At 47.6% G+C, this 19,834-nt stretch overlaps 1 protein-coding gene and 3 non-coding genes across 4 annotated transcripts; 2 read left to right on the forward strand and 2 right to left on the reverse strand.

Annotated features, from left to right (window-relative positions):
- Positions 1–12,993: 12,993 nt before the first annotated feature.
- On the reverse strand, positions 12,994–15,835 carry LOC107079723 (polyubiquitin-C). The gene is made up of 2 exons (XM_069182108.1): positions 15,727–15,835; positions 12,994–14,472 (listed from the first exon to the last, which is right to left on the reverse strand). The coding sequence occupies exon 2, from the start codon at positions 14,463–14,465 to the stop codon at positions 13,092–13,094; it is 1,374 nt and encodes a 457-aa protein (XP_069038209.1). The 5' UTR covers positions 14,466–14,472; positions 15,727–15,835; the 3' UTR covers positions 12,994–13,091.
- Positions 15,836–18,393: 2,558 nt separating this feature from the next.
- Positions 18,394–18,465, reverse strand: trnaa-ugc (transfer RNA alanine (anticodon UGC)). Its single transcript has one exon. It is a non-coding gene; the product is annotated as a tRNA-Ala (tRNA).
- A 398-nt stretch (positions 18,466–18,863) lies between these two features.
- Positions 18,864–18,935, forward strand: trnad-guc (transfer RNA aspartic acid (anticodon GUC)). The gene has a single exon. It is a non-coding gene; the product is annotated as a tRNA-Asp (tRNA).
- A 171-nt stretch (positions 18,936–19,106) lies between these two features.
- trnaa-ugc (transfer RNA alanine (anticodon UGC)) lies at positions 19,107–19,178 on the forward strand. The gene has a single exon. It is a non-coding gene; the product is annotated as a tRNA-Ala (tRNA).
- The last annotated feature ends 656 nt before the right edge of the window (positions 19,179–19,834 follow it).

A 19,834-nucleotide genomic window follows, 5' to 3' on the forward strand; every position in this document is an offset into this window, starting at 1 on the left:
CAGCTGCCATATCACTTCCTGCACGACCGCTGCTGGGTTAAAGGTTTGCTCTCGGCTGCGGAGGAGAGGGTCGGGGGGGCCGGAGGGGCCGGAGGGGCGCTGTCGAGGATGAGAACTCCAGTCCTGTGGCTCAGCTGCGCAGCTGTGGAGCGATTCACAGGGGGGGCAGATCAGCTGCTGCTCCCACCTCCCTCCTCCCGGCAGTGAGATTAGATAAGGCGTGGAGTATCGCTGACCGGACAGGGTCCAGAAGGGCTTGCAGCTGAGGAGAACCAGCCAGCGCTGCAGCCCTGTGGCTCCAGGCTGAGCTACAAGACACCTCAGGTCCCCTTCACTTCAGGCACTGGGGCTGCTCACACGCTGCACCCAGTGGCGGATTAAGGTGATCAGAGGCCCCTAGGCTACGCGTTGTGTAGGTTCCTCCCCCATCCCATTACCAGAAAAAAAGCGAGAGAAATTACTTTAATTCAGTGACGCGTTCGGAGTACGAGCCTGCTTCCGCCTATTCAAACGGAATGCAGCGCGGCACACGCAGGGCACACACACAGGTACACAGGGAGCCCAAACACACACACACACACTACAACAGCCTGTAATGCAAGTGCAGCAATGCAACCAATAAATCAGATTCACGGGCAATCTGCGAGCTGACAACAGAAATCATGCGCACGCTTACTTTGAAACCGACGATACACAGCAAGAAGATCAGCGCAGCAGAGACCAATGACCTATGGAAGCCCGTTTCCGCCAAGGAGTAAAAAAAAAACGCGCTATGGTATCTCGCAATTGCGACTCTGGATCTCAGAATTCCGACTTTAAATCTCGCAATTGCGACTTAAAAACTCAGAATTGCGATTTCATATCTCAGAATTGTGACTTAAAAACTCAGAATTGCGACTTCTTATCTCGCAATTGCGACTTCGAAATAGCCCACATGTCCTTGTCTGTCCTCTTGTTATTGTAAGGGATTCGGGTTCTTGAGCTGGTGCCCCTCGCCGCCCCCACCCTAGCTCCTGCCTCACTGCAGGGGCTCGAACCCGGGACCTCTCTGCTCTGCTAAACACTTCAACCACCCTTTTCAAGACGTCAGTCCAAAACTCATATTCATTGTCAAACTGTCTTTTCAGTTCTGAATCTATTAGACCATTATCAGCGCAGCGCATACTGTGTGCAACCACAGCCTGTCTACGGCTCTCCGGCACTTCGTGTTCAGCCAGGCGTGCGGCGGCAGATTACCAGTCACTACAGCCTGCGGCCAGTCCGGACTGATCGGCGCTGTCCCCAAAAAATGTACATGCAAATCAAAACGCCTTTCGAGGGGTAAGACAGCAGCCATTCTCTTGATCCACACTCGCCATTTCCGAGTTTTCTTTTGAAGAGGGTTTTGGAGAAATACCTCTTTTAGTGTTCATGTTGTCTTTCCGATGCTGCAACATCCGCGTCTTGGTTTTGTCACGATTTCGGGCCCAAGTTAGCCCAGTATGGCCGCCTCTGTTCCCCTATTTCACCCCAGCATGCTGGTCCGAGCTCTAGGAAGCGGGAGCTGCTGTTGCGGCCTCCGTTGGCCCCACGGCAGCGGGGGGCAACAGCGATGGCGGCGGCTCGGACGGGGCTCGTTGGGCTTGTGGAGATGGCGGTGGCGTTTCGGACGGCTCTGCCTCTGACCTCGTGGCGGGAGCTGGCTCGTCCTCGTGCTTGGCGTGGATGTAGACTGCGCCCAGGCTCGAGCCCGCTGCAGCTAACTTTTCCACCGCGGTTGCTGTAGCACTGGCCGCACCGTTAGCCGACAACGGGAGCGGGGTCCGGCTCGGCAAACTTGAAATAACGGGGATCTTTTCAAGCAGATCCTGCTCACACTGCTCTTTCATCCGTCGTGCTTTTCACTTTCGCGCCCCTCTCTCATCTTTTCTATCGCGCATTTTGAGGCTGGCTACCGTAAACTCGCACCAGAGATCACCCGCTGAAGCTGCCGAAATAAATTTGAACTGCGAGCCCATGGCATCTAACCAATCTAACCAATCTAAGCAAACCAAATTCTGCAATTTCCCTCATGGGATCAATAGAGTATCTATCTATCACTGGTTCACAAATGATTCAACGTTTTAATGGACCAATGGGGGCCCACAGGTCCATTTTAAAAAATACCCCGGCCAATCGGGCCCCTGATCAATCCGGGGCCCCTAGGCTACAGCCTATGCTAGCCTGCTGTTAATCCGCCCTTGCTGCACCTCTTCCACCTGTGTCTTTACATTTTGGGGCTTTTTTGTGAATTCGGGGTGACCGGGCTGGGTGGATTATCTCAGTGGACTGCTTGAAGCCTGTGTCTGACAGCGCCGGCACGCCCTTTAGATCTTTATTCCTTTCTCAATCTGGGGGCATGGTGTGTACCCCCTACCCTGCTGCTGACCCGAGTGAGTCATCGCCCCCTAAGGGGGATCCCAGGGAGAAGCAAGCATAGCTGGAGAAACAACCCTCGTTACTCGCAGGTAATTAGGAGGCTGACTGCAGACATGGGCACCACTATTTTTGTTGCTATACAAACGGCTGACTATGAGGATGTCTGCACAAGATAAATCCCTAGGCCTGAATGAGGTTCTGGGTCACAATGTGAAGCTCTGGGTTTGAATGAAGCTCTAAGCCTGAATGAAGCTCTGGGTTTGAATGAAGGTCAGGTGTTCTGGAGGGATGGACATTATGATGGAGGTGTCAGCCTGTAGCAGACCCCAGGGGTTCACTTGCCCCTCAGCTGCCGTGCCCGCTGACCACTGGGGGGGAGGGCACACAGCCACCAACCCCCAAACCTGAGCCAGGGCTGGACAGGGGCTCCAGACAGCAGCGGGTTCACCAGGGACAGTGCATTGCCTTCAGGAGGAGAGCAACAAATGAACTAAAACATATTTCTCACTTCCACTTTAGATAAGATAAGATCACTTTTATTGGCCCTATACAATTTCTGGCATTAGGAATGATCTTTTTGCAGGCCCCAGCTTGCTCTCCATGAGACACACAGACAGGGAGAGAAGCTGGGGGTCAGAGTGCAGGATCAGCAATTTATACAGCACCCCTGGAGCAGTTGGGGTTAAGGGCCTTGCTCAGGGGCCCAATGGAGTAGGATTCCTTTGCTGGCTGCAGGATTTGAACTGGCAACCTCCCAGCCACAGGCGCAGATTATAACTATTCTGATTTCTGTTTTGCTTGTCTTGGGCTGGACTGCTGTAACACATCGATTTCCCTATCAATTTCCCTACGAGATTAATAAAGTATTATCTATCTATCTCTAGATCCTGAGCCACAGAGCCACCACACCGCCCCGCTAAATCTGTTTCCGCCCGGTTACTGCATGCGCTGTGTCCCGGGTCTGACACCATGCCAGCTCTCTCCGTCTTCCACCTGTTCAATACCTGTCCACAGCAGAAAACTGTGTGCAACTGAGTTTCTTCCAGAGAAAACCGTCCCAGAGGTGATAAGCGCTTATCTGAGCTGGTGAACTCCACTGGGGGTAAAGTACAGTTATCAGTTGGGGAGCAATGGGACAAAAGATATTTTCTCATATTCCTGCCTACCTTTGCAGCCTCTAACTGAAACAACGGAAGAAATAAAAATGACACAGCAATAGAGATAAGCTCAGCTCCTGAGCTCTGGAGAGCTGAGGCCGCCTTGCAGTGATCTGGTGAGATGGCCGGAGCTCGGTGGGACCAGGCCGGGTCAGTACTGGTTCCAAGCAGAACCAGTCTGAGTGGACCGGTAGGTCATCCTGCTCAGGTCATGGGGGTGGTGTTATGTTATCCAGATGGAGGTACACACTGGTGGTGGTGGAGGGGATCCCCATTACCTGTAAAGAGCTTTGAGTGGAGTGTCCAGAAAAGCGCTATAGAAGTGTAAGCAATTATTATTATTATTATTATTATTATTATTATTATTATTATTATTATTATTATGTGCCCTGGACCCCTCGAAACAGGCTGTATCAAATTGTGTCCCCAGGTGTAATACTAATAGACACATTAAATCTTTCATACCCACTGCAATATCTCTTTACAACAATGTATTGTAACTCATCTACATCGCTATACCTAAATTACTACTCACACTGATGTGTGTGGGTTTTTTTTGCTTCTCACACTGCTGACAACTTTCAAAGTTGTGTGTTAACTTGTTGTTGTGGCTGCTGTTCTGTGTTTATGTTCTGCTGATTTCCTCATGTCTTTGTATCGGAACCTGAGCTGAACTATCTTCTCCCTTACCTTGCTGTAACACTGTTTACACTGGCGTCCTGGTTGGTACAACTGTGTCAGTCATTGCTGGTGTTGTAATGTTGGGAGCGTGCTGTGGGACAATAAAGCTTGAATTGAATTGTGTGTGTGTGTGTGTGTGTATTCCCTGCCAGGAAATATCCCACCTTGTGTCCTGTGCTTCAGGAATGGGATCCAGGACAACACCGTCCTGTGCTTCAAGAATGAGTGCGTTCCTGATGATGATGATGGACGGAAGCCAAGAAAGAATAAATTACAAGGGGAAAATGTAGACATGAGGACTGTGAAGGAGCTAAAAAATGAATGGATTGAGAAGACAGAAGGTTTTCTTGTTCTCCTGACTGCTTAGTTTTACTGGTGGCTCCTTGCCTACAATAGCTCCTCAGAGAGCTCAGGGCCAGTTTGAGGAGCATGCTTCCTGCCTGCACTTCCTCACACATCACATGGCCCAGGGGCTGTGGGCTCCTCATCTGACCGGAGGGTTTCCACTTCCTGCACACATCACCTGACGCCCCTCTCCGGAGCGGGAGGCTCACAGCCAAGAGTGTCACAGCACTGCGGGCGACACCTCAGACTGGACTGCTGCTGGACTGGACTGCTGGTGGTCTGGACTAGACCGCTGCTGGACTGGATTGGACTGGACTGCTGCTGGCCTGGACTGGACCGCTGCTGAACTGGACTGAACCGGTGATGGTCTGGACTAGACTGCTGCTGGCCAGGACTGGACCTCTACTGGACTGGACTGCACAGCTACTCGACTAGACCACTGCTGGACTGGACTCCTGCTAGACTGGACTGGACCGCTACTGGACTGGACCACTACTGGATTGGACCACTGCTAGACTGGACTGGACCTCTACTGGACTGGACTGCACAGCTACTGGACTAGACCACTGTTGGACTGGATTGCTGCTGGACTAGACTGCTGCTGGCCTGGACTGGACCTCAACTGGACTGGACTGCACAGCTACTGGACTAGACCACTGCTGGACTGGACTGTTGCTAGACTGGACTGGACTGCTACTGGACTGGACCACTACTGGACTGGACTGCTGCTGGCCTGGACTGGACCTCAACTGGACTGGACTGCACAGCTACTGGACTAGACCACTGCTGGACTGGACTGTTGCTAGACTGGACTGGACTGCTACTGGACTGGACCACTACTGGACTGGACTGCTGCTGGACTGGACTGGACCACTGCTGGCCTAGATTGGACTGCTGCTGGACTGGACCTCTGCTGGCCTGGACTGGACCACTGCTGGCCTGGACTGCTCCAAGTAAAAAAAAGAACTCACTCTCTAGAGCTAAGCTAGTGTGAAGGACAAACTAGAGTTCTGGTTATTTTATAGCCAGGCTGGCAGTGAGACATTTAGAAGGAATCACAGATTGGTGTCTTTGTCGTGTTTGTTCTTTTACCCTTTAATACATATACTTGCAAATCCACTCCCGAGTCAGAGTACGAGCACCATGTGAGAAATGAGAGTTGATTGGGAAGAGGCTCCACTGTACAGAGCAGGGACTCATGAAGCTGAGCCACAGAGTGCCTGTCTGTCCCTGCTGGGTCACACAGCCTGAACTCCCTGAGCTGCTGAAACAGGACAGAGATCACTGAGCTCAAGGAGTGAACCAGTCAGATGTCTGTACTGCATGTGGTTATCATGATCATGTTTTTCCCAGCTTCTTGAGATACTGTCCTATGCCCTCTATTTCCCACAGGTTTTCTGCCTCCTCCCTCCCTTCTCTCCACAGATCTCTGAGGTGATAGCTCTCTCGGGTGATGGACAGGGCCAAGCTACCTGCTGCCTTGACTGGGACCTCGATGCCTTTGAACAGCCCCATGTTCCTCACTCTCCACAGGGCGTCTTTCCCACTGTTCACCATGGCCCAGATCCTGTCAAACTCTCTTCTGAAGTGTTTGACAGATGCTGTATATAACGAAAGCAGCGGTCAGGGAAAAGTGGGGTGAGAGGGCTTGCAACCAGTCTTCAAACTGGGCCTAGAAAGCCTTAGCAAAAAAGCAGGGCAACAGGAGATGAGTCGCAGTCTCCTCCTCACCGCAGCCCACCCTCACACAGCGAGGGCTGGAGGTGAGGCCCCTGGGGTACAAGAACGTTGCACAGAAACTGAGAGGATGTGTGTTTCCACACCTCCCTTGTTTGGGCTGATGTCAAAATGCCCACAGGGGATCTGCCTATTGTTCCGAGGTGCAACGAGCTCTTCCAGTTCTGGGACGCTGACATCTCGGAGGGGAATACGGCCGATTGGGTGAGATCTTAGAAAGCTTTTAACTGTCCCATAAATTGCAGGGCATGTGTCAGAGAGTGGGACATCCAGCTGGGGTCTGACACCCCACACTCTGAACACCCCCCTACCTACCCAGGGCCTGGCAAAATAAGTCCAGGTCCGCGCTTCAGGTGCTGTCTCAAAGCCTCTCAGAACAGAGGCCAGGAAAATGTTCAGCAGCTCCGTAGCAATATCTGGGACAGACGTCCCCTCCTAAGGGTAGCGGCCTGTACATTATTTCCCTCCCGAGGCCGTCCGCTGCCTGAGGGCATTGGTTTCTATACGACCCCTGACCCCTGAGCCCGGGCTAACCCCCCGTTCCTCCACTACGCATGTGGGTCTTTGTCCACTCTCCTGCCACTCCACGGTTCGTCTCTCCCGACGTCCGTGACACAAACGCACAGAATCCTCTTCCATCACTGAGAGGCACAGAGGGTTATGAAACAGGTACAGCATTCAGCGGAGATTAAAGGGAGGGCATCTTCCGCTCAACGTGTCTGGCTCTGTCCCAGTTCAGAGACCTTACATGCCATTGCAGAAAATAAAACATTTCAGACAGGATGTTGTTCCTCAGAGAAACTCAAACCTCTCCCCAGACTTAATCTCGATTCACCGCCCTCACGCACTCTAATCTAATGACTCCTAGTGAACTGGATTTTTTTTTTAAAGAAAGATGTTTAGAACTGTTCTTAGATTTTTCTGTCTAGCTATACATTTAATTTTCTATTAATTACATCCCCTGGGTTTGCGCCTTGTATTATCTGCTACTCGATTGCGTAAAAACCGAGCCCCCCCCACCCAAAAAAACAAACCGAGGTCAGAGATTGGATCAGCCTGCCAGCGGCCAGCGAGAGTGATTGGAGTTGAGCGGGCCGGAACCGGACGGTACCCGACGCAGCGAATGGTCGCTGATAGGTGCCGTAGCAGGAGAGCCGGACCTGCACTGTGTCCGAACGCTGAACACCTCTTCAGCTGGGTCTCATGAACCGTGTACACTGGTTACACTAATTTTTTATAGAATCCCATTTCCGCCAGCGAGGCTTCCACAGTACCCGGATGGAATAGTGCACGGTGGGCTTTTTAAAGACGTTTTTATTTAAACACCAGAAATACAAAAACGGAGACAGAATATGAAATAAGATACAGAAATAGACACTTCACATCCAGATGAATTCACAATGATAAAAGCTGAAACTTATACTTTTTTACATATTTCCATTGTATGTCCTTTTTTACTTAAAAAAGGTCTTCTTTAGCTCAGCTGGCAGGACCTGGGTTTGAGTCAATGCAGCGAGGCACGAACTAGGGAGGAGCGGCGAGGGCACCAGCCCTCGAACCCGAATCCGTTACAATAACAAAAGGACAGGCAATGAAATGTGGGCTATTTCGAAGTTGCATTTGTGAGATATAAAGTCGGAATTCTGAGTTACTAAGTCGCAATTCTGAGATGCTACAGCGCGTTTTTTTTACTCCCTGGCGGAAACGGGCTTCCATACTGTACGTTTGCGTGTCAGATGTCTGGCGTGGAAAATCATGGATTTCGTTGGGCTTGAATTATGAAAAGGGCAGCAATGCGTGGATAACCGGTTCTGACCCGACGCTGACGCTCACATGTCGAGCGACCTCCTTTCCCACAAGCGCCTGTCGGAGCACGCGGGGTGCGCCGTCGTCGGGCGTGGAAAAAGAATTACGCGTGGTGTGAGACGCCATTGCTCAGCGCTGGCTGCCTATTAATCGATTTGATTCACACTCATCAGCTTTTAGACGGCAGTCCTGAGTCCCAAGAACACTTCACAAGAGCCATCGCAGGCGGCCAGTTTTACAATCCTTTTGTACTGGAACAGGGGAAACTAGCACAAATGTAAATATCCGTCTTCCAGGAAAGACGCTTAATGGATGATCATGAGTGATAATATGTCCGAGAGCAAATGGTTAGAAACTAATTATCAAAGCAGAAATGTAACCCTTTCAACTAATTGTGAGTAATTGTAACAGCCCCGTGCGTGCGACAGCCTGTAGCAGCAGCTCCGGTTCCTTTGTAATCTTGTGATTTGTGTCTTTTTGTTTGTTTACTACCTGTAGTGTATATTAGTTTTAGTTTTGAATATCGTTTACTTTCGGGTTTTTTTTCTCTCGGAGTTATGACGCTCTCTGAGCAACTTTTTAAATACAGTGACTATGAGCATATTTTGAACACGCCTAACTCTCTATATTTTATTTTGTATTGCTGTACTTATTTTATTTTCATTTTTCGCCTATTCTTGTGTCTGTTTTTGCTTGTCTTGGGCTGGGCTGCTGTAACACCTCAATTTCCCTTCGGGATCAATCAAGTCTTATGTCTCTTATCAATTATTCAAATCATTTCTAATGACCGGGAATCTAAGAGCTTTACAAGGAATTCATTTACAATGAAGGTATGTAAAGGTGAGGTAAAATGGCATTAAAAGGGTTAAATGTTCTGCATTTCGTATATACGGGGGGATGTTATGTATTGTTTTCTTATTTTTATTTATGCATAACAGAATAACACAAATTACAATACAAACAAGAGCACATATAACAGTTCAAGACAAAAAGATCGTCAGGGGTACATATTACAACATCAATTCAAGTTATGAAAAAAAGATTAAACAAATTAAATCAAAATAACGTCCGCACCGCTTTAAAAGGTTTGCACTTCGAAATAGTCTGCAAATACCCCCTTAGATCCAGTTTAAAATGCTCAAAGGGGTCTTCCCAGACCACTTCATTTTTTTGTATATAATAACGTGCCATTATAATTATTAGGAACAAGTAAGAGGTTTATTCCATGCTGAAAAAAAGAAGAAAGAGAACACAACAATTCTTCAGGTGTGTCATGAAGGCTCCACGGCCGAAACGTTGTGTTCTCTTCTTTTTTCCAGCAGGGAATAAACTCATTACTTGTTCCTTTGCAGCCTACGCATGCTGACGCAGCTCCCCATCTGAATTATAATAATTACATTGATTACAAACGATATTTTAATATTGTTTTCGATGGGGCTGAAACTTCACACAACATCTTTTTTTTCATCAAAACAAATATCGATATTGGTTTCTTTTTTTAATATAAGTCTGCAACTTAGTCCAGAAAATGTTTATCCTGGGGACATAACCAAAACAAATGAAATGAATAGTTTCAGGGCTATTGTCACAAAAAACACATTTATCATCTATATCAATTTTAAATCGCTGGATAACAGGAGTCTTAACTGGGTAAATTCAATGAATTATTTTGTATGAAACCGCCTTAACCTTATTGGTTATACAATATTTATTGGGCATCATCCAAATTATTTTCCAATCAATGCGTTTTCCAAATGAGGAATTCCAATATATTGTCACCGCAAGTGCATTCTCAGGGAGAATGACCGCGACCCAAAGCGCCGTGACAGGCGTCTGCTGGAGTAATGCAGGCGCTTGCCGGAAGGGGGCAGCAGTCCTGCTCGCAGCGGGCAGCCACAGCCTGCGGCGACGATGCCGCTGCTAGAATCGGGGGGCGCTGTGTCAGCTGCAAAGGTCACCTTCACGCTCTCTTTCCCAGCGTTAATCCCGCTTGTCCGCTTGTCCGCCCGCCCGTCTCCATTTGGTGGTTTGAACCAAATCTTTGAGCTGACGTTGCCATTAATTGCGGCCGAGAAATACTCCAACTGGCACGTCGCTCCGCCTGTGGGGGAGGAGAACAAAGTAATGAAGCCAGTTCAGAGATGGTGATTATTAGGAGGCCATGATTGGTAAGGGCCAATGGGAAATTTGGCCAGGATGCCGGGGTAACACCCCTACTCTTTTCGAGAGGCACCCTGGGATTTTTAATGACCACAGAGAGTCAGGACCTCGGTTTTACATCTCATCCGAAGGACGGGGCTTGTTTTACAGTGTAGTGTCCCCGTCACTATACTGGGGCATTAGGACTCCCACAGACCGCAGGGTGAGCGCCCCCTGCTGGCCCCACTAACACCTCTTCCAGCAGCCTTAGTTTTTCCCAGGAGTCTCCCCTCCAGGTACTGACCAGGCTCACACTGCTGAGCTTCAGTGGGCTGCAGGTTGTAAGTTGCAGAGTGATATGGCTGCTGGCACAAAGGTCACTTTCACGCTGGGAAAGGGAGAAATGGCGAAGTGTCGGCTGTGGGATCTCCTTGAGTTATAACCGTTTAGGCGTGAGCGCCGCCCTCGGCTCAGGTGCGTGTTGAACCCAGGCCTGCGCTCACTTATCCCCGCAAACCCTGCGGTTCACTGAGAGGGGCGCTGCGGGAGAGCTCTGGTGTCTTACAGGGCCTCTGACAGTGATCTCCTGCAGGAACCCTTTAAAGGCGAGGTCCCAATACCTGGGCATTGAAGCTCCAATGGCAGAGAGCAGGAGTGTTTTCCCTCGTGTCCTGGGGAATTTCCACTCCGGCTCTCCTCTCTCCTCCTCACGGCAGTTTGGTGTGGAGTGAAATAGGTCCCCCGATTTACCAAATTGCTCAGGGATTCTTTGAGATGAAAAACGTTGTGTAAACTATAATACTACAGCGTCAACGGGAGTTCAGGTCTATTTTTGTCTCACCAGCGCCATCGAGTGGCGAAATTAACACACTTCAGAGCAGTGGTCGGGGCCTTGACCTCCTGTGACGAAACCGCTCGTGTTGCACAAACCGCGAAGGCTGACAATATAATAATAATAATAATAATAATAATAATAATAATAATAATAATAGCTTACACTTTTCTGGACACTCCACTCAAAGCGCTTTACAGGTAATGGGGATCCCCTCCACCACCACCAGTGTGCAGCCCCACCTGGAGACGCTGAACACGAGAAGACTGTCCCTTTAACTATCCGTTTCCTCAGATCTACAGATACGCAGATATACCGCTCGCCTTTTACCGAGAATCCGCCTCGGGCTCTGCTCAGTGCGGCTCAGTTAATCTGTCCTGTGTACAAGTGCAAGGAAACGCTTATTTGCAGGTGTGCTCCGCTACAAAGACACTCGGGAAACACCAAGACGTAAACACAGAACAGCGGCGGCGGCAGCAACAAGAACAAGAAGTTAAATAACATACAAGTTTAAAAAACACCAAGTCAGGCAATCAGTGCGAGAAGAGAAAAACCACATCAGTGTGAGTCAGTGGCAGGGGTAGAGTTCAGTAATCTGACAGCTGGCGGGGTGAAACTGTCTCTGAGTCCAGACGTTCCTGCCTTCATGGTCCTGTAACGCTTCCCGGGGGAAGAAAAGCGAGGAACCAGGATGAGCTCAGCTGCGGGCTCCTCCCCTGACTGGGATGATTGTGAGAAATCAGCTGTCCTTTATTACGACTTTTCTAATTTGTATTTCTTTCTTTTTCAAGCATAAATTGACATGTATGTTGCTTTACTGTATTACTGTGTGTTCCCTTACAACTGATAGTCTCTCTTAATTTTAAGATTTTATTTTGACGCTTGGTTTGTGAAGCACTTTGAGCTGCCATTTGTATGAAAGGTGCTCTATAAATAAAGTGTATTATTATCAGTGCTACTTCCAGCCTTCTTGAGCCAGCGAGTTGTAAACATGTCCACCATAGAGAGGAGCTGTACCCCAATGATGGACTGGGCGGACCTGATCGCCCCCTGTATCGCCTTCCAGTCATGAAGGGAGCCGGAACGTCGAAGCTGCTACCCATCTCTACAACCACCCCGCTTTCTAAAAACCGATGAGCAGCTCTCGTTTTGCCGAGGTTGAGGGAGAGTACTTTTTTCTTCAGGAGAACGCTGCCAAACGCCCAGTAAGCAGAACTGCTCCCTGCTGCAGGCAGGATCTCCACGCCGGCGGAAAACCGGAGGGCTTCCGGGGCTTAAGTAAGCGCCAGGCTGGACTCAACGCGCACCTGTGCCGCGGCGGCTCTCACCCCGAAGAGAAACTAGCGGTTACAAGGAAAGGAGGTCCCACAGCCGACGTCTCGCATTACTCCTTCGAGAGCACCCCCCCTCGGTCGCAACTAGGCGGCTGCGACTACACCGCCGAGAGTACTGCTTCAGCAAACTCGTCCCGTCACTCCAGCTCCAGTGCTCAGGATAACTTACCTACCTGGAGAAGAATGACCACATGCTGCCCTCCTGCTATATACTCACAGATAGCCTGCCCCCCACCAAAGAAATACCATTTTAATTTCTCCCCACCAAGAAAAATAACTGGTGATATTAAAGCAAACAACCCACTTGGTAATACAGTGGACACCTATCTCAGGACATGGTCCAACATAGCAGCATGTCCAACTACAGTTCAAAGAGCTGGAATGCACACCTGTAAAAACCACCAAAGCAGATGACCTCTAAGACTGTTAACCCCCACATAATAAAGTAACCTTATTTCAAAGAGAGGATTGGCAACTTAAACCTGTTAATATCCTCCTAGTTAAAGCAAATTACACAGACTAGAATGGGCAACCATACTGTATACAGAACAAAGGAGACCAGATGTGGAATGCTTGAACTTTATTGGGACAAGGTTACAAGGAACTGGAAGTGAGGGGGGGAATAAAGCGTCAGTTAGAATAAAGTGCAAAGGTGAACTTCAACTAGTTGCCACCACGCAGACGCAGGACCAAGTGCAGAGTGGACTCCTTCTGGATGTTGTAGTCGGACAGGGTGCGCCCGTCTTCCAGCTGCTTCCCGGCAAAGATCAGCCTCTGCTGGTCGGGAGGGATGCCTTCCTTATCCTGGATCTTTGCCTTCACGTTCTCAATGGTGTCACTGGGCTCAACCTCCAGGGTGATGGTCTTGCCAGTCAGGGTCTTCACGAAGATCTGCATCCCGCCACGCAGACGCAGGACCAAGTGCAGAGTGGACTCCTTCTGGATGTTGTAGTCGGACAGGGTGCGCCCGTCTTCCAGCTGCTTCCCGGCAAAGATCAGCCTCTGCTGGTCGGGTGGGATGCCTTCCTTATCCTGGATCTTTGCCTTCACGTTCTCAATGGTGTCACTGGGCTCAACCTCCAGGGTGATGGTCTTGCCAGTCAGGGTCTTCACGAAGATCTGCATCCCGCCACGCAGACGCAGGACCAAGTGCAGAGTGGACTCCTTCTGGATGTTGTAGTCGGACAGAGTGCGCCCGTCTTCCAGCTGCTTCCCGGCAAAGATCAGCCTCTGCTGGTCGGGAGGGATGCCTTCCTTATCCTGGATCTTTGCCTTCACGTTCTCAATGGTGTCACTGGGCTCAACCTCCAGGGTGATGGTCTTGCCAGTCAGGGTCTTCACGAAGATCTGCATCCCGCCACGCAGACGCAGGACCAAGTGCAGAGTGGACTCCTTCTGGATGTTGTAGTCGGACAGGGTGCGCCCGTCTTCCAGCTGCTTCCCCGCAAAGATCAGCCTCTGCTGGTCGGGAGGGATGCCTTCCTTATCCTGGATCTTTGCCTTCACGTTCTCAATGGTGTCACTGGGCTCAACCTCCAGGGTGATGGTCTTGCCAGTCAGGGTCTTCACGAAGATCTGCATCCCGCCACGCAGACGCAGGACCAAGTGCAGAGTGGACTCCTTCTGGATGTTGTAGTCGGACAGGGTGCGCCCGTCTTCCAGCTGCTTCCCGGCAAAGATCAGCCTCTGCTGGTCGGGAGGGATGCCTTCCTTATCCTGGATCTTTGCCTTCACGTTCTCAATGGTGTCACTGGGCTCAACCTCCAGGGTGATGGTCTTGCCAGTCAGGGTCTTCACGAAGATCTGCATCCCGCCACGCAGACGCAGGACCAAGTGCAGAGTGGACTCCTTCTGGATGTTGTAGTCGGACAGGGTGCGCCCGTCTTCCAGCTGCTTCCCGGCAAAGATCAGCCTCTGCTGGTCGGGAGGGATGCCTTCCTTATCCTGGATCTTTGCCTTCACGTTCTCAATGGTGTCACTGGGCTCAACCTCCAGGGTGATGGTCTTGCCAGTCAGGGTCTTCACGAAGATCTGCATGGTTGCACTATGAGAAAATAGAAGTCTAAAGTTAAAACATCAAGCACACAGTCACTCAGACTGAAAGTGCATACCACATTGTGGGTCTTCCTGTACCCACAATGACTGTACTCCTACACCACTACACACACACACATAAGCCAAAATTGTACTGTCCCCTCGATAGCCCAGTAAAACTGTACTGGTTGTAGTATTTAATATTTATTAACCATACTATTTTGCAATTTCAAGAATTACCTTGCACTGTTTTGCCCTGTTATATTTTCTCTGTGGAAGTTTGCACAGCTTTGATTACGTTATTTATGTTATTACACGTTACTGTTATTGCTATTGTTTTACTGTCTATCGTCTTATCTTCTGTCCTATTTATATACTGCACCTGAGTGACTAGTGAGAAACTTTTCATTATACTATGCACCGTGTAAGTATAATGACAAAGTTGAATTGAATTGATACTTAAGCACCATAATCGTGTTTACTATTCACTAGTAGGGGCATTATTTCCCCCCCACAATAAATACTACTCAACCTACGTTAATAACCACAGAGAACCCCAATATCTGCAGCGCTTGAGAGATTTATTAACTATCGTGAAGCACTTTTGAATTTAAGTACTGCACTTACTACATTCTTATTCTAAAAAGAGTCACTTATCATACGAAGTCTAATGACGCTCTCCCCCCCCCCCCAACCAAAAAAAAAAAAGTCCAATCCAACACCCCCGATAAATTACGATTATTGCTCATGATCCTCTCATCACCTCGGTGTACGGTCGATCTCAAGGTCGTTGCCAGGCAACTGTGGTGAGACGTCATCGCCCCGCTCCTGTCCCCGCGGACAGGAAGCCTGACTCACCCGTCACCAGCTGCCATTACAGCGAGCCTCTCGCGCAGCCTCCATTTTGGAAACGGCAACGACTGAGCCCGGCGAAATCGCTTACAAAACCAGCCGGCAACAGACGCCTTTCCTCTAAGCCACTCGACTCCCTTATTTCCCTGTCATCGCGAATTAACATAACGACAACCTACCGATATAAACCTGAGCTCTTCCGTCCGCAGCCTTTTTTCTCCCGCCTTTTGATAGCCTCCCCAGTTAAAATGTTCAGAATCAAATAGATCCAACACAGACTAGTAACAGAAAAAAACTAATTCGGACGACATTTTTAACGGTCTCTGGCCGGAGATCTGTAATAAAGGCTATCGTTTACGCTAGGAAAAATACAGAAACCTCAAAATATAACACCCACGTAAACAATACTTACATATAGTTGTTGGCTTTGCCTTGCACTGGAATTTTACTCCTCGCTCTTCCGTGTAAACACACAAAATGTCTGGTGTGAACAAAGGGCTCGGTTATTTATACCCCAGCTGGCATATCCTTCCGCCGCTACCCCAGCCAGGGACTAGACACTACGCACTTCCTTAACAATGACCGTGCGTGAACGCCAGAGAAAGACCCAGGCCAGAAGAAAATTATATAAAATAGGAATTTAGTTTTATATGAATACTGTGCTATCGTTGAACCTAGTTGGGGGTGGAATTTGCGAGTGTTTTGCTGTAGGTGGACAAAGACATAACAACAGGCAGTAGTGATTCGGCTCCCCCGAACACCTTCCAGAATAGATCCGCCCCGAAAATGTTTTATTTTTCTAGAAAAATAACAAGGAATGGGTGGGGTGTATCGGCTTTAGTTTGCTGTGCAAACAAAAGAATCAAACAACATAAAGCAATGGCGAGAAACACGTTAACTAGTGAACACACTCTATAAACGCAGTTTTGGCTTCGTGTTCTAATAATAATAATAATAATAATAATAATAATAATAATAATAATAATAATAATAATAATATGATACCAGAGAAGTCCATTGAGAACAGAAAAAAGGGGGCACTTGATAAAATATACCATTAGAGCACAGACAGAACCTACCAGGTGTTGTTAAGTGCAGGTGTCCTGACAGAAATGTTTGGATCACCCCTCACATGTGAACGAGGACAGTTTTGACTCTTAAAACTCTGCAAGTCATCACGCAGTGCCTCACAATTTAGACAAATGTAACAATGCTTTTCCTGAGGTCACTGGTCAGTCACATTAAAACGTATTTTTAGTGACATACAGAAATCGCCTAACGAAGGGATACACACAAGATATTGACAACTTGCTCGTTTAATTTTAAAGCGTTTCATTCCCTGTTTTATTCGGCCACAGAGACACATTTGTCTTAGCAAAATTATTCTTGGTAGCTGTAGTAAAATTACAGAAATACAGAGGTGGTAAGAACCTTATTAATTAGTAAACAGGATAAAAATATATATTAATAAGACAGTAAATAGTTTACTTAAGGCATTTAAAATCTGTTCGCCTTTATTTTTAAGCAGGAGGAACAAGGAAATACTGTATTGGAAACAGCCGGCCTGTTAATTCTCTGCTGACCCATTTAGGGTTGCCTAGCAACCGTGCTCAGACTCTGCCCCGACTTGATAACAATAATAAGACGAGCTATTTATATAATTTAATTATATTTATATAATAATCGAATTAAGACACACATGGTACAACAAATAAAGCCTGGACTGCATGAATAATACAGTTTTAAAACATATTTTAATCACGTAATAAAAATATACATAGGGTGAATAATTTTTATTTAAAAGGACTGGTTTTAATGTCCATAAAAATGGAAACGAATCCGTTCTCGCGAATTTTCTCTTAAAGTCCTTCAATACTTCCGTAAACGCGGAAACTAGTTTGCTCGGATAATCCTGTCAACTGAACACTTTTGGGGGAAAAAAAAACATTTTTTTTTTATTTAGAGAGCGAATGGGGTATATGTAATGTGAATGTATGTCTCATTTAGACAAGCTTCTTCACAACTAGCAAATCGTTACTGAGCCCACGTTTTAAAACTCACAGGCATCTAGGTTTCAGCAACGTACTGATGGGAATTTTTAAATTTATATTTTAAAGATATTTCGGAACAAGAGAGTTGCGACCCAGAAAAAAAAAGTTTAGTATGTAATGCTATAGTTTTCAGGAAACGCTGAATCATTTCGAGGGCAGGACTGTCATCAATATGGTTACATGACATCACAGATCAGAAAAAAAACAAATATCCACACCCAGGTGACTCAGAACTCCCCACTGAAGCAGAAATATACACTAAACCCACCCTTTTGGCAAATGGTGAATTTTACACAGGCTCTTACTGGACCACCCCTCTTGAGTGAAGTTCAACTTCATACAGGCTCGTAACAGGACAGACCTGCTGTGGATGAGGCCCCCGGTGGCAGATAAACAGGTGACAGGCAGAGCGTAGCAACAGGCCTCTGATTGGTCCAGAGCGGCGCCGGCAGGCGGTCATGTGGGAGACGCCCCCGAGAATCGCCATCGCGCATGTCAGGCTGGGGCTATGCAGATAATAGAAGCAATTTAACCCCTCGCTGCTTTGCAGCTAAACTACAGATAAAAACTACAGTCAAGGGAAAGTGCATAAACTTTCGTAAAAGTCTAAAACGTGTATATTTGAATATGCAAATCACATATTGTGGAATAATTGATTTTTTTATTTTCACAACATTTAAAAACATTGTGCTTAAAATAATGCCCTTTATTCTATCGTAGCCCGCTTTGAAACGAATCCGGTCTTAAAAGTTGCCGAATGAAGTAAAGTTTATTAGTGTTGATGTGGAAAGTGTAATCAGTAGTTATAATACAAAATATGCAACATGCTATTTCTTTTCGTCTTCTGAAATTTGTAGAAATTGGATTTTTAGGACGGATTCTAAAAACAAAAAGCTGAATATAAAACTAATGCTCCCTGTCTTTGGCTTTAATAAGAGATTAAAGACACGTTTTTGCAGACAGATTTGAGATGATGATAACGGCAGTATGATTTTCGATGTTATAAATTGTTAAGAAAAATAATTGCTTGGAGATGCCGGGGATTGAACCCGGGGCCTCATACATGCAAAGCATGCGCTCTACCACTGAGCTACATCCCCACAGCTGCTAGCTCGGCTTTCGAAGCGGATATCAGTTAAAACCTCAGCTATAGGGGATATACCATACCGAATCTCGTCAAGTCACGGGTAAAAACAACTAACCGCACGTTAAAATCAAGCATTTCGCTTTCCTTTCGAAAGGTGAAAAACCGCCCAGAAAAATATTGGAGATTTTTCGTTTGTTCACACAGAAACCAACAAAGCATAGACCTCGCCTTTTCCTTCACACATTTCTCCTTCGGTCGCGCTACTTTTACGACTAAACAAACAGGACAGGCCGCCCAGGTCTGTGTCACACACCCGAATGTTAGTGGTCCCATCGCGGCCGGAGAAGTGACTTACGTCATCGCTGGGTCTGTGTTTAAAGAGCTTGCGGCAGGGTGCAGCCTCCAGCTCGCTCCTCGTTAGTATAGTGGTGAGTATCCCCGCCTGTCACGCGGGAGACCGGGGTTCGATTCCCCGACGGGGAGGTGCAACATTTTATTTTCTATTCTATTAAAAAACCTGCTATTTCTCGGTTAGAAGCAAGCGCCTTACTGCCAGCAAAAGAACAAATATTTTTATATTCTTTATTCCCTACTAGCCCGAAGGCACACAACTATAAAAAAAACAGGGACACCGTCAACTCTTATTCCGAAGGTGGGGATGTAGCTCAGTGGTAGAGCGCATGCTTTGCATGTATGAGGCCCCGGGTTCAATCCCCGGCATCTCCAGCTCTCGGTTTTACCGCATTTTGCCAGTTCATCTCTCACCCCACCCAGCCACTGAAACCAGTGCTTTGAAATCACCATAAGGGGTGGACACATCTGAATTCAACTGACACCTGGAGTCTCTCTCCTGTCCACTGTGCCCTCTAATTTTTAATGGCCTGCGTGTGCAAAAAAATTCAAGTTGTGCACATTTTTTCCCCCAGTGACAGACACTTGTGCGTCCTAAAATGAGTGTATGTCAAATTGTAAACCTGAAATATTTTTTTGTTAATCGAGTCATCCTCATATCACCAACAGACAGGGACAGCGATTCAACAAGTCCAGGCATAGAGACTGAGTGTAAGCAGGGAGGTTCGAGACTACGAGAGCACTGATCTCAGTTCTCGAGTACTGAAGCAATAATGATGCACACATTATTATCGCAGCCAGTCTCATGTGGTCACTTTTTCCAATTGACGACTGTGTTGGTTTTATTATCATTTTTCTTTTTGGAATTTAATTTTTTAATTTCCTATGGGCGCCGTGTGTGCGCACAGCTTAGAGGGCACATTGCTCCTGTCCCCCTGATCTGTGTGCAGTGGGAGGGGTGTGGCGGTTACCCTCTTCTACCTGAAGTACTTTGACATCCTGCAAGGTGCATGAAAATAACAATAGCCAGA

The sequence above is a fragment of the Lepisosteus oculatus genome, chromosome 22 (genome assembly GCF_040954835.1).
Source record: "Lepisosteus oculatus isolate fLepOcu1 chromosome 22, fLepOcu1.hap2, whole genome shotgun sequence".
Lineage (NCBI taxonomy): Eukaryota > Metazoa > Chordata > Actinopteri > Semionotiformes > Lepisosteidae > Lepisosteus > Lepisosteus oculatus.

Bases quoted from the DNA above. Each gene is read 5' to 3' on its own strand.
- LOC107079723 (XM_069182108.1), bottom strand. From the start codon at position 14,465: ATGCAGATCTTCGTGAAGACCCTGACTGGCAAGACCATCACCCTGGAG.